Raw genomic sequence first — 14,228 nt, forward strand, 5'->3', positions numbered from 1 at the left:
CTAAAAATATATACACTACTCAAATTTTCAGGTTCAAACTCTATCAATAACAAATATTTTCTTTCCATTTTCTCATTTTTTGAAATAATGATACATTTCAATGATTAAATATTATATAAGAAATGTTATTACAGATGAAAATATATATTAATGTTTTAAGTTAACAGGATCCAATATTTTAGGAAACAAACTAATAAGCTGTTGGAGATGCTCTTAGAGTTTTAAAGAATCTCTACAATTTCTGAAATTTCATTTTGAATCTTACTGACTTAAAGCATGTTTAAAAAATATATTAAAGATACTCTTAATTTTGCAATATGACATGAGAATATCTTCCTGCTGATTACTGGATGAGTAAATCATTTTAGGGGATAGTCAGGGTTCATTTTACCGTGGCTTCCTCTCACTTTTATTATGAGCTAGTCGATCTTCATTAATATTTTATATTTTATGTTTACATTACATATAATTCTAATCTAGGTGGTAAATTTTAAAATTAATTAATTTTATATTATTATCTCATTATAAGTATGTTTGATTCTTATAATAATTAAAGTATAAAATAATACGTGACTGATAGATCCGAATTATCTAATTTTGTTTGTATCTTTAAAATTAATAATATAAATGTCTAATTTAGTATATCATTATCTGAACCTTAAAATTTTAATTATTTATGTTTTTATTATTTTGATCTAACTATTTTGACCATATGATTTGTAATATCTAACATTTGTGATGATAAAGTATAAAAAAAAATTAGAAAAGCGTAAACTAAAATACATATTATACTATGTTCAATTATTATAATTTAATATAAGTACATGCTTTACCAATCATCCGAAAGGTTCTTATAGTTTGATGGAGCAGGCATATCTTGAATATAACTTATTAGATAACAAGTAATATTCACTTTTTCAATAAATTTCAAAATAAATTTGTAGATAAATGAGAATCGCACCAAGTAACTCGAAGATTATCTAATTTACCGGCCGGACTCATCCTTAAATTTTGGATTTTAATCAATTACTGTGGACTATTTGACTCCTATCATTATACCTCTAATTATCATTCTCAATTTTCAATGTCACTTATCAGCATATTAAACATGGAAAAATGGGTTTAGATTCAAAAAATCAAACTGAAATTCATGAAAACGAGATTTGTCCAAAATTTGAATTATATAATTCGATAATTATTCAAACATCAATTAAAATTGATTCGAAAATTACTCGAATAGGAAAATGATCTGATTATAACTTGAAAATAATATATTATCTGAACCGAATATGATTTGAAGTAAAAAAAGATTTATACTTAAATTTTTTTATATTTATGATAACATAATTATTTAATTATAATTTTTGTAAAAATATATTTTATTATATTAAAATACTAAATTTAATAAGAAAATATTTTTTAAGTCTCATAAATTGAAAAAAATAAATAAATTATTATCTGAAAATCCGAATCAAATTGAGTTTGAACCGAATTTTGTCTAAACCCCAATATTTTTAGTCGAGTCTTGGTGATATTTATTCAATAAACGTACTTGTCTCAAAAAAGACGGTAAAAGAGGGACCAAAGAGTAAATAAATTAAAACATAGTCAGATGATTTGAAACGCTAGCTATTAATGACATGTAACCAACATTACCTTGGTTCCATTTGAAACACTGTGTGGTTGCTGTTAACTTGATTTCTTGAATGAAATAAATTCACACCAACAAATAAATGCCGAAAAATCTACACTTGAAATTCCTTAATGAAGAATACTGTAATGTACAAAGGAGGCTGACTAGCAGGGTAGACTTCCTGAAGGCATGCCTATGTATGTTTTTTGTCAAAAGGCATGTTAAAATGACATTTCATTTATCAATTAAATATAATAAAATTTAATAAATAATTATTATACTAATATACAGTAAACTTAATATAAAATTAAAGTTAGTTGATAGTAACAACCAAATACAATCATAATATTCATTTACATTAGTAACTTTTTAGATATTAAAATATATGTAAATATTTTAAAATTATATTTGTTAGTTATGGATATTTCTAATATTAAAATAATTATTAAAAAATAGAAAAAAAATAGAAAAAAGCATGCATAATCATGAAAAGGCATGTGACTAACCGACATCATGACATGCCCATATCGGTATGTCCGTACCGCTGTGACATGCACTCAGTAGAGTTTTCTCCAGCATAATTTTAATTACATTTCAAAATTTTATCTTAATTATTATACTTATAATAATCACGTAATTTGAGTATCGAATATGTCAGGAATCTAATTTTATCAGATTAGGCAGGAATCAGCTGATGCCGAGATGTCTTTTAAAATATAGATATAGAATTGATGGATAATGATACAAATACAATGTTGTGAATGTGATTGTTTGGGTTGAAACAAATGTAAAAATAGTTAGAAATGTTAAATTCCATGTTGTCTTACATAAAATTATTTTATGATATTATTAGTGTGGCCGATTAGTCCATCATTCTTTCTGCCGCTAATGTTTGAGAGCTCTTGTTTTTTTTATTCTTAGTCCCGCTCTTAGGGTACACTATTCTTAATAGGGGTACAGTTTGGTTTTATTTACGGGAGTTGTCAGATTTGAATAAGAAATAGTCCTACTTTTCTTCTGCTGTCTAGATAAGATAGGCTTATTATGAATGCATTTGAATATAAGCAAGTACTAATCGGTGCAGAACTAAAATCATAAAAACAAGCAGGGTTCTAATTTATGAAAGATTTAAAGTAATTTTTTTATAAATTTGAAACTAAAATTGAAATTTTATAAAAAAAAATTACTAAAATTTTCGGTCTAACTAGGACTTCCTTTACCCCGCCTTAATTCCACCCTTAGCAGTCCTATTCTTTTGGTTGTTTTTTTTCTCCCATCCTATTTTTTTGTGTTTTTAAGTGTGAAACTCAAACACGATTTTATTTAAAAATAGAATATCACCATGTTGTTACCTGCATTTCTGTGTTGTGTTTTTGTCCAGCTTTAAATAAAGATATTTTATTAAATTTTAGATAAACATTGTACATTTATATTTGTATCACAGTTATGTATGCTATTATATAATTATGGATTAACTATTAATATATTTATAATCTATAGTATTATATTTTTTTTATACAAATATAAGTCCGTCGGTTTAAATATTAAATTTTATATAATTGATGAGTTATCAAAATAATTTATTGGTTAGTAAAACTAAAACCACATAATTTATTAAAGACATGGTACTAAGGTTGAATTTAATCCACACCTACCGGACTATAAAAGAATTCTGTTAAACAAGAAGACAAAATATTGGACTAAAATAAATAAACTTATTATTTATAGCCTACCATACATAATTAAGATTAATGGAAAGAATCAATTTCAAGTTAAAAGACAATGGACAAATTAAGTGTGTTTAACAAAAACTAAAACTTTCTCAAATGTTGCCCTACATTAATCTTTTATATACTTGCCGTCCCCTGGCCAACCAATCACAACCCATGCACTGCCTTGTCCCAAGGCTTTCCTCTATTAATGCATTATTCATGTCTTATAATGAAATTGACACCATACCATAATGTACTGTTTCTTTTCAACATATGTAGTTGACATCATTTTAATTGAATTTGTCTACCATATGAAACAAACATGTAAATTTAAGAAAAATGATATTTTAATTTGAACATAAGACTGGACTTTAAATTCTGTGAAGTTGGGAGAGAATAAAATTTTAGCAGATCAATAAAATTATTACGTTTCTAAGAGAAATAGAGAATCATTTTCACAAAAACGTAGAAGTAGAAAATTATGAAATTTAAGAATTTCTTAAACATTGGATAGTTCAATTTATACACGGACTGAGTGTTAATTCAAGACGTAAAGACAAAAATTTTGACAGATTTAACATTTTCTACTCAAATCCAACATCCTTAACTTGTTTGCTTTTAAAAGGTATTCATTGCTTACAACTAATGACTGACATGTGTGTGTATGATTGCCAGAAATCGAACCAAAAATGCGAAAATGGTGACTATCAATTATAGAATGTTCATGATCATGTTTTGTGTGAGTGGCAAGCTTAAGGAACCAGATATTTTCAGTAGGTGTAACTGATATGACATATAACTGAATTGAGTTGGCATCAATGAACATAAGCAAGTAAGCTTCTTCATCTGTAGTTAGTTCCACAATCTACATTAAGCCTTCGTAAGCAATTAAAATACAGAGTAAATTACATATTGCATCCCTTTGTTTTGGGTAATTGACACTTCAGTACCACTTGTTTAAATAATTGCACTTTGGACTTCATACAAGTTTAGGTGCTGCACTTTATACCCCTTCGGTTGGTTTTTACTGTTACCGTTAAATATGTCAGGGGTAAATAGGTAATTTGACATGGTATAATTGCACTTTGATCATTAAAATTCAACAAATTTTTCATTTATACCCGTGGACAATTTTTTTTTTACAATTTTGACCTTCAGCTATAAAAATTGAACATTTTAACCAATTTATTAAAAAAATTAGTATTCAAATTTTTAAAATTTTTTAAAAATTATTTTCAAATTTTTATACTATTCAAATTTTTATAATTTTTATAAAAATTATATTAAAATTTTTATAATATTCGAATTTAAATATATATTCGAATTTTAAAAAAAATTATATTTGTTTTTAAAAAAAAAATTATATTAGAATTTTTATAATATTCAAATTTTAAAAATAATTCAATTTTTTTTTTTATTTTTGATACAAATATAATTTTTTTTAAAATTCGAATATTATAAAAAATTGAATAATTTTTTTTAAAAAATCGAATACAATTTTTTTTAATTCAAATATATTTTTTATGAAAGGGAATATTAAAAAATTGAATATAATTATTTTAAAATTATAAAAATTCGAAAATTAAAAAATTTAATAAATGGATTAAAATGTTCAAATTTTTATAATATTCGATTTTTTTTTAAAAATTATAAAAATTCGAATATTAAAAATTTAATAAAATGATTAAAATATTCATTTTTTATAATTGAAGGTCAGAATTGTAAAAAAAATTGTTCAGGGATATAAATGAAAAATCTGTTAAACTAAAATGATCAAAGTGCAATTATACATAGTCAAATTACTTGTTTACCCCTGACACATTTAACGCAATGGCAAAAATTAACGGAAGGGTGCAAAGTGCAACGCTTAAAATTGTATGGGGTACAAAGTGCAATTGTTTAAACAAGTGGTACTAATGGCCGAAATCAAAGAGATGCAATATGCAATTTACTCTTAAAATACATGTACCAATGTATTGCCTACTTCCAATGGTTTGATTGTTCTACAAAACATCCATGTCTGGTGCTGAGTCCTGAACCTTTCTTAACCTTCCCAGTTTTATTTAATGTACCCAGTGTATCACACTAGTAAAACAAAATTTGTGGATGGTAAGATTATAGGCTGATCTTGCTTCTATTTTATGAGGCGAATGCATCTATATTAATAGTACCTAAAAAATTGGTATCCGTAAACGCAAGATCTCAACCACTGAACCAACGTTTCGTTAGTTTGAATTAGTTTACTACAAAGAAATGTAAATTTTAAGAATATATAAACTAAAAAAACACCAAAATTTATAGATTAGGTATAGAATAAACTGAACGAGGCCTACCACAAGGATCCCCGGATAAAATAGGAAAAAGAAGAAGAAAGAACATAATTACAGAAAGTGAGGTATATGTTTGTTGGGACAAAAGATTGAAAGAGACCTTAAACTTAAAAGGTGCCCTTGTGAGTATAAAAGTTGCAAAAAAGTTAGGTGTATCATTTTGTATGTTTGATGGTAGCACTTAAACAGGAAAGCTAATAAGTGATAATATGCTCGTACCGTACATCTTTTTATATCATGTCTTAACAGTAACTGTAAGTCTGTAACACACAAACAGGAAAGTCTTGTAACTGTAACACACAAACAGGAAAGTCTTGGGCCTACAAGACTTTCGTCAACCGGAGGGAGCTAGTATTTGGTCCTAAGAAAATATTTATGATAACTTTCTTGTGAAGAGGAACACAATTTGATTTTAATCCTCCTCTGAATAAGCTGCCGTTGTACCCTATTTGAAAAGGAGACTTGATAACAAATACGAAAATCTCTATATTATGCATGGTTTATTCAAAATGTTGAAAAGTACCTGAACATCAGAACAAGCACCTCCAGGGTCCATATATGACAATCAAAATAAAAACTTCTAATGACTTTTAAAGATCTCTTAGCATTAATGCATTCCTACAGCTATTGGTACACTCTTTCTCGAAGATCCAGCTCTCCAGGGAAGCACAGATGCTTTTGGAATCCTCAAAATTCTAAATCTAACAAAAAACAACATTCAACGACTCCAGATGCTATCAAATACATAACTGATTGAGAACAAAATCTGGTGGTGGGGACATTGCAGGATCCATCTTAGACAATGTTTAGAGGGATAACCTTCTCTCTCATTTCTATAACCTTCCTGTGTTTGTTAGAGTGCAAAGATGGAACAAAAGTAGGACTCGCAGCTGGACGATATTCAGGAACAAGTCGACCGGACCTATAGCGAACTCCGCATGCATTGCAAAGGGTTCTCGGCCCCATTGGTCCTTCCCGCCATTGTGGTGTTTCTGTAACTTGACAATGAGTACATCTTTGGACTTGCATAGGCTGATGAGTCGCAAAGCCCGTGAGCTCGAAGTCATTTGAAAGGTCTGGCAGTTCCTTTTTCTTCTCTACATTTATAGTGGTTATGCTTTCATTTTTCTCAGGGTCAGGACTCAGAAGACTCTCCAGCAAGAAGCGGCCCGACCGAGAACGAACTCCACGTGTATTGCATAAAGTTTTTGGGCCCGTCGATCCTACCCTACGTTGTGGCCTTTTCGTAACATTACACAGAGTACAGCGTTTGCATGGAAGCTGATAAGTTACATCTTCTACAATTTGGCAGTCTTCTGGAAGCTGATTGGTTGAATCTTCCTTAATCTCACTTGACTTTTTTATATGCTTCTTCTTTCCCCGGGTAAATGAAAACTTCTCTGTATTTGAACCATGACTTGCTGTCAGACGATACTCGGGTAAGAGTCCTCGTTTCCGATAACAAACTCCACACGCATTGCAAAGAGTATGCGGCCCCATAGGTCCTGCCCTCCATTGTGGCGTTTCTTCAGCTTGACAATGCATACATCTTTTATTTGGCATTTGCTGATAAAAGTCTTCCTCCATGTCGAATTCATTTGGATGCTTTGATTGTGGCATGTGTTTCTTCTCTTTGCCTTTTGCGCGCAATATCTTTTTAGGTGGAGGTACTGGAGAGAGCAAATGCCATCTGCTGAAGGTCAAGCTCCGTGGAATCTTACTTCGAGCTCTGACTGGGACAAGGAATTCAGAGCTAGTCGACAAGTTTTTACCGGCTGAGCAGGAACTGCTACTTTCAAGTACAGAATTCTGGCTTGGTGTTTGTAACAAGCTGGGGTTTCTGGAATGAGAAGAATCAAGACGAAAATTTGTGCTGGAGAATTCAGTAACTGGTAGCAATTTTCTATCAGAGGCTGCATAGCCTGCATTGTTCTGAATGATAGATATTATTATCAACATATGTCACAGATCAGATGAAAATAAAAGTACTAAAAAAATCATTCAGCAAGCCAATAGTTATGTAGTCATCATACAAGTGAATGCAAGCAGACTTTAGAAATTGTAAATTTAACAAAAAAAATGAGCTAACTACTATATATTAAATGTGTTATGCAGTTTATATGTGAAAATTTGGTATTGATATGCAAGGAAGAACGATTTCCAGTGGAGAACTTTTGATAAATGTCATTTCCTAATTACAGAAAAAAATTAAAAAACAAATTTTAAAATAATATGTGCACCAGATTTAATATTTATCTTGTGCACATATCATTTTAAAAAAATTTTTGTCACCCCAGTAGCTTATATCCTTGCTGACTGAAAATGATTTCACTTGCTTTTAGCAAAGTGTATAAACTCCATAATAATAATGTAAGAAAGGGAAAAAAATCCCACACAGGCCATCCCGGGGAATTATAATGATTAAACCAAGATGGTAGAATGCATTTTACGTTGTAAAAGAAATAATGACGAAATCACTCTAGAGTCTAGACTTATGGTTCTAGAGATAATTAATTATAGTAAAACGTGCTATACCTCCAGGCTCCAGCAAGATGGGGTAAAGATGTACAATGAAGAGTAGGCCAAAGCAATTATGAGAATTCATTAAAGCTGGTGCTACAGTTATCTTGTTTCAGTTGGCGAATAAGACATATATACTAAAACTTAAAGTTAAACCAGAAACTTAGTGGAGTTACGAAACCAAACATACCCCTAGAGTTCAACTCTAGAACAGGGTTCAGAGAGGGTGAGAAATACACAGACACTACCCCTGTTTCAAAGAGTATAAAGGTTACCATAAAGACCCCAAGGAATAGACAGGCGGTTTCTGTCAAGACCCCCCCCCCCCCGACTTGCTAAAAAACTTTATCAAAAGTTCCAAAAATGTAGAAAAATATGAAAGCATTTTTAAAATTACTGAATGATTTAAATTTTTTTAAGATGGAAAAATCCTGACCAAAAATAAATATGAAAAAATGTATACAAAAAAAGAATGTGGATCAAAATAGGTGTACCATTAGACTATTAGAGTAACAACTAGTTATGCAAAGTACTAGCTAACATCCCCCTATAACACAGTCCTTACAAGGCCCAGTTACTCGCCATAACCCATATTTTTATCTGGCTATAACATCCCCCTACTACTCTAATCCTGCGTCTTCAAGAACATCGGAGATCATTTTCTTAAAAAGGCCATCCTGGGCAACCACACTGCCCATCCATGTCCTCAATGGTGAAAAAAGTGAAAAAATCTGATAGATCAGTGATCAGTCTTGCTGCTAGAGTTGGCTTTTCGACTCTGCCGTGAGATTTCATTCTTAGCCTATTCTAGATTGTTTAACACAACTTGATTTCCACCTACGAGAAAATGGTTTTAGCCCGGTTTAAGAAACAACAATTTATAGGACACAGGATTATTTAATTTGTTGAGTAATCTACGGTCCATGACATTTTTTAGAATTCAATCTGTTTTGCTTTTTGGTCCATACTTTATTTAGAAGAAGATCACAGGTTGCAATATATCTCGGGTTTGGTTTTTTTCTTATAAATTTTCAAGACTTCGAGAAGAGAAAAGAATTGGTCGAGGAAGATTGGCCTTCATTTGTTGATGAATTGAGATTGTATTGTACAGGAGAGAACTGAGAGAAGAAGAAAAGGAACACCTAATGGGGGAGGTTAAAATAATTATGGAGATTAAATGAACGAATATTAATCCCTGTAAGCTGTTAGAAGCCACTTCAGAACTCTAACCCGGTCTTGAGATTCTAACACAATAGTTTCACACTGTTTAAACAGAAATGTTTCAGAATGTACAAATACAAGTTTGGTGTAAGTTGTAACAGATGTAATTCTTTTGAGCTCAATACGTAATTTGCAATTGATTTAAGCAAGATGAAGTGTTAACTAATTAAGTTTTAACCTATATAATTTTTATAAGATACGATAAACTTAAGCAATACCATATAACATCTTACACATCATTTTTAACGTTTGATAAGCTTTTTTGACATGTTTGGGTTACTTCATATGACATGAGAATTAGTAATTTGTACAAACTATATCAAAGCATTTTATATGATCACTGCAAGTATAGCTACGAAAAGGAAACAAACCAAACCTAGAAACTAATGAGAATGTGCTTGATAGAAATCAATCAAACCTTCTGGTATATCTGACTAGGAAATAGGGTCTAAAGAGGGTATGATGTACCTGGACTAGACCTGATGCAACAGAAGAATTGAAAAAAATATATTGTGTAATAAAAATAATAAAAGAAAATGCTAGGTGACTCAAGCATAGACCCTAATTATTTTCCAGCCCCAAAAGGAAGGAAAATGTTTGGATCACAACCCATAACAAGAAAAGTAATTTAATTCTAACAATCAATCAGTCAGGAGATGATGAAAACATTAGTTTACATAGAAATAGAAACTTCAAACCAATCCTAGGAAAATTGTCCTAATCAAAATCTGTTTCTCAATACTAATCCACCAAAGAAGAGGATTCCTTTTCTCACCCTACTATTTCTAATAATCTACTTACCTAATAGAATAAACCTACATAATAAGTTTTAATTCATATTTACAACTAAATAACATATAATTGATATTTTAATTCCTTACTCCACATCATATACCTCTTCTTTTTTTTAAAAAAAACATTTCTACGGGCCTGGTGCTATCTCCCCGTTGCTCGGACTTTAATTTTTCCCATGCCCGTGTCGAACGGACATGACATCGGTGTGAGTATGGGATCTGAAGAATGGAAACCAAACACTTCAACTTCAAGCAATCTAGTTTAAAATATTTTACAAGGCTTCACATAAAGTTTTTTCTCGAGAGAGATGTCCACAGATTACTATTTCAATGTTATACTTTTAATCTATGCTATAAATTTGACAAACAATTATGAATATGTTTTTTTTATCGGTAGAAAACACTCTTTACATATATTAAAAATATAAAAAAGTAGGTATAATTCACTAATGTGAAGGTTGTATGTCAAATCCCCGCACCCATGTCAAATTTCAGAACCATACCCATGAATCCTAATTCCTAATTCTTTAGAAACTAACCTACGATAAAAAAAAAAAAAGAAACTAAGAATCTTACATTTGGATCCAACCCGATGTCTGACACACGGTATACCCGAGTCCAGGTAACATACTGTTCTCTAATAATTAATATCTACAAACCTTAAATGAAATAATATTTCTTCATGTCAAATTTCAGAATCATACCCACGAATCCTAATTCTTTAGGAATTAAGAGTCTGACACTTGGATCCCCGATGTCCGACACCAGGTACCCGAGTCCAGGTAACATACTGTTATCTCATAATTCAAATTCACAAACCTTAAATGAAGAAATATTTCTGCAAAATCCTCAGCACCCTAACTTCAGAAAATTCCCATAAAAACAAAGAAAAATGCAAAGATATCATCTAAAGCAACAGGAATGGCGCGTAATAACTCCATGTTATTCTTAAATTTTGAGCTCCACAATATGATGACTTTCCTCCATATATACTGCATCATAAACAACCACAACCACATCAACTTCAATTTCTTCATTTGAAGTTATAATATGTTTGCATACTCACTTAATCTGTACAAGTCGTCAACCTACTATTTTCAGTCTTGGAATAATCTCCAATAATTATGACTATACAGATGCGACTCTAAGATAACCTCATGTTGTTTTTTGGAACAAGATGTTTCAAATATATTAACTCGTGGAGTTCTTTGAGGAGATATACAAAATTTTGTTTGTCCTATTAGGCTTGGAACTCGGGGTGCAAACTGGAAGTAATGAACCATAAGCTCTTTTTTTTTTTGGATTCTTGGTGATAAGAGAAAGCGTTTGTTTTCAATTTCAACAATAGATCAAAGTCTTAGATATAACTTTAACCCTATATAATAATTTAAATAAATAAAACTTTTAATTCCTTGATCCCCGTCACGAAAGAAGACTGTGCTAATCAGAAAAAAAGGGAACCAATATTATACAAAGTTAATTATGTCGACGTGCTTTATGAACATGATTAACATAATAAAAAACCACCATCCATTTGAACTAGCTACTAAATTCGTTTCTAATCAAAACCATCATGAAATGCGAGATCAAATCATGCAGTAGTCCGCCTTTCAAAAAAAATCATGCAGTAGTAAAAGTCATTTCATGAGATGCTAGAGCGGGATTAATAAATTACAGAAACTACATTTCCAATCAAAGAATTTTTACCTGGACAAAGTTATAAGGCACATCTTCCGTGAAGTCAGATCTGAAAAGTGGGGTAAATCCCTGCACAATTTCTGAAGAGAAGGGTCCTAGGCTTGGAAACTGAGTCTCCCAATTCTCCTCAGCAACACACTTATCCCCTTCCACACTTTCCAAAGGAAAATCCAACATATTAATAACGTTATGGAAAGAATCATCACCATTAACAAATCCGTCCCAGTATCCCCCTGCCTCACCCATACTCCTGAAACAAAATGATTACATATAAACAAACATTTCAGAAGCAACCAACAGGAAATTAGTTATTTCCCAAGAATCGGACAGGCATGCACCTCACTCGCTATGGTCTCGTTTCTTTCGTCAATTTTTTTCACAGCTATGTAAGTAGGAGTTGTATAGTTATATTAGGTAAATTTAATCTTTTGAACAATTAAATGGACTATGTAACTTGTGGTAACCAAACAATGTAACTCGTTATATATTGTCCAATTTCAAAATCATGCAACTAAACGATGTCACTCGTTATACTTCCAAGGAACTTGTAGCTAAATCTCTGAGTGTTACATTGAAACAAACGAGACCTACATATTTGGTTAAAATAAGTAACAAATTTGTAACTACAAAATAAGAACTTACAAATTTCAACACTCAAAATTACTTGCTGAACAAAATTTATGCTATTTCCGGTTATCTTTTATCTAGATTTATGAATTCGGTATACCAATGTCATCAATTTAAGTAAAACGAAAAAAAAATCAAAACTTCATCATTTGGTAAAGTTTAAGAGTACACAACTCGAACAATTAAACATAACCATGGCCAATAAAATATCCTAGAATAAAGGGTAAACATAGCTACAGTGACCAAATTTAAGGCAAAATTTTGTCATGTAATACAAAAATCCTGAACAATTTGTTGTATTACACACAAACATACTGACACACAACTGGGGTGTATGTGTATATTACTGCATATAGACACACAAACACTGACACACAAACACATTTGTAAATCTATTCTAAGCAAAAAAGACTATGTTTGGCTACTGAGAAACAAGTTAAAGCTATAAACAGTTAGCTACTTAAAGCAATGCCTAAAGAAATGTAATTAAATATGTAATTAAATGAATTATAACAACAAATCTATTAATTAAAAGCATGAGAATGAAGAACAAACCTAGGGCTATCTTGTGAATTCGGTGGAAAATCCATTCTTGATTTTGTAGCTGTAAATTCAAGAAAAAGGCAGCGCTTTTTATTTGATTTTATTAGACATTTATTTGCAGAAATTAAAGATAAATAAATAAAGGAAAAAAGGGGGCAAGAAGGAAACAGGGCTATTAAAATAGGGATGAGGATGGGGGAAAGTTTTTGTCTTTTCTGGACAAAACTGAAAGTGAGCTAACTGATCTCATCTACACAGTTCACTCTATCAATCCATATTTTTTTCGAAAAAAAGATGAAAAATAAGTGGCCATTAAAATAAAATGAGATAACATACATTTTTTATAAGTAAATATATTTTTGTGATTTTTTTTTATTTTTAACTGTCCAAAATATTCGGATACACAAGAACCGTCCAAAATACTCCCGAAATACATATTTAAGGAATACGTATTCAAGTTTCTAAAATTTAATAATCAACTTGCGTATTCAATTTATTTTTAAGAAAAATGTGCATGTTCACCATGCGTATTTAAAAAAACAAAATATGAACATTCGTATTCTTTATTAATTTTTTAAAAACCGAATACGCATCTCTCATATGCGTATTTGTTTTGTGGGTATTTTAGGTGCGCCTTAATGAACAAAAGCCCGAATTGTCACTATTTCAGTTAATAATGTCCAAATTGTCACTTCAGGGGAGAAAGACCCAAAATGTCACCTCATAACGTCATATAATATTCCGTTTTTTAATACATACAAAACGGAACATCATTTTCCGTTTTACCTCTTTTTTTTTAATAATGTAGCAACATGACTTCAAGTCACGTTTTGTATTTCCTTTATTTTCTGTTTTGTTTTCTTATTTTAAACTTGTTTTGATGAATTATTTAGGATTCCGGAAACATCATTTAATGTTATGTTTTTCAATATTTATATTTATTTAATATTTTTAGAATTTATAAATGATACCATAATTTAACAATTTTTAACATTTAGGGTTCACCAATACCTTTTGGGTTTTAGAAACATTTAAAAAGAAATTAATAAATGTTACACCCATTTAAGATTTAAGATTTAGGGTTTAGGGCCTAAAGCCTAAACCCACCCTAATTTAAGCTACGATTTAGGCCCTAAACCCTAAAAACCAG

At 30.5% G+C, this 14,228-nt stretch overlaps 1 protein-coding gene across 1 annotated transcript; it reads right to left on the reverse strand.

The window, feature by feature from the left end:
* Positions 1–6,141: 6,141 nt before the first annotated feature.
* LOC141707370 (uncharacterized) lies at positions 6,142–13,301 on the reverse strand. Its single transcript, XM_074510495.1, has 3 exons — positions 13,091–13,301; positions 11,918–12,158; positions 6,142–7,607 (listed from the first exon to the last, which is right to left on the reverse strand). The coding sequence occupies exons 1-3, from the start codon at positions 13,123–13,125 to the stop codon at positions 6,471–6,473; spliced, it is 1,413 nt and encodes a 470-aa protein (XP_074366596.1). The 5' UTR covers positions 13,126–13,301; the 3' UTR covers positions 6,142–6,470.
* Positions 13,302–14,228: the final 927 nt, after the last annotated feature.

Source organism: Apium graveolens, chromosome 2 (genome assembly GCF_009905375.1).
Source record: "Apium graveolens cultivar Ventura chromosome 2, ASM990537v1, whole genome shotgun sequence".
NCBI classification, from domain to species: Eukaryota; Viridiplantae; Streptophyta; class Magnoliopsida; order Apiales; family Apiaceae; genus Apium; species Apium graveolens.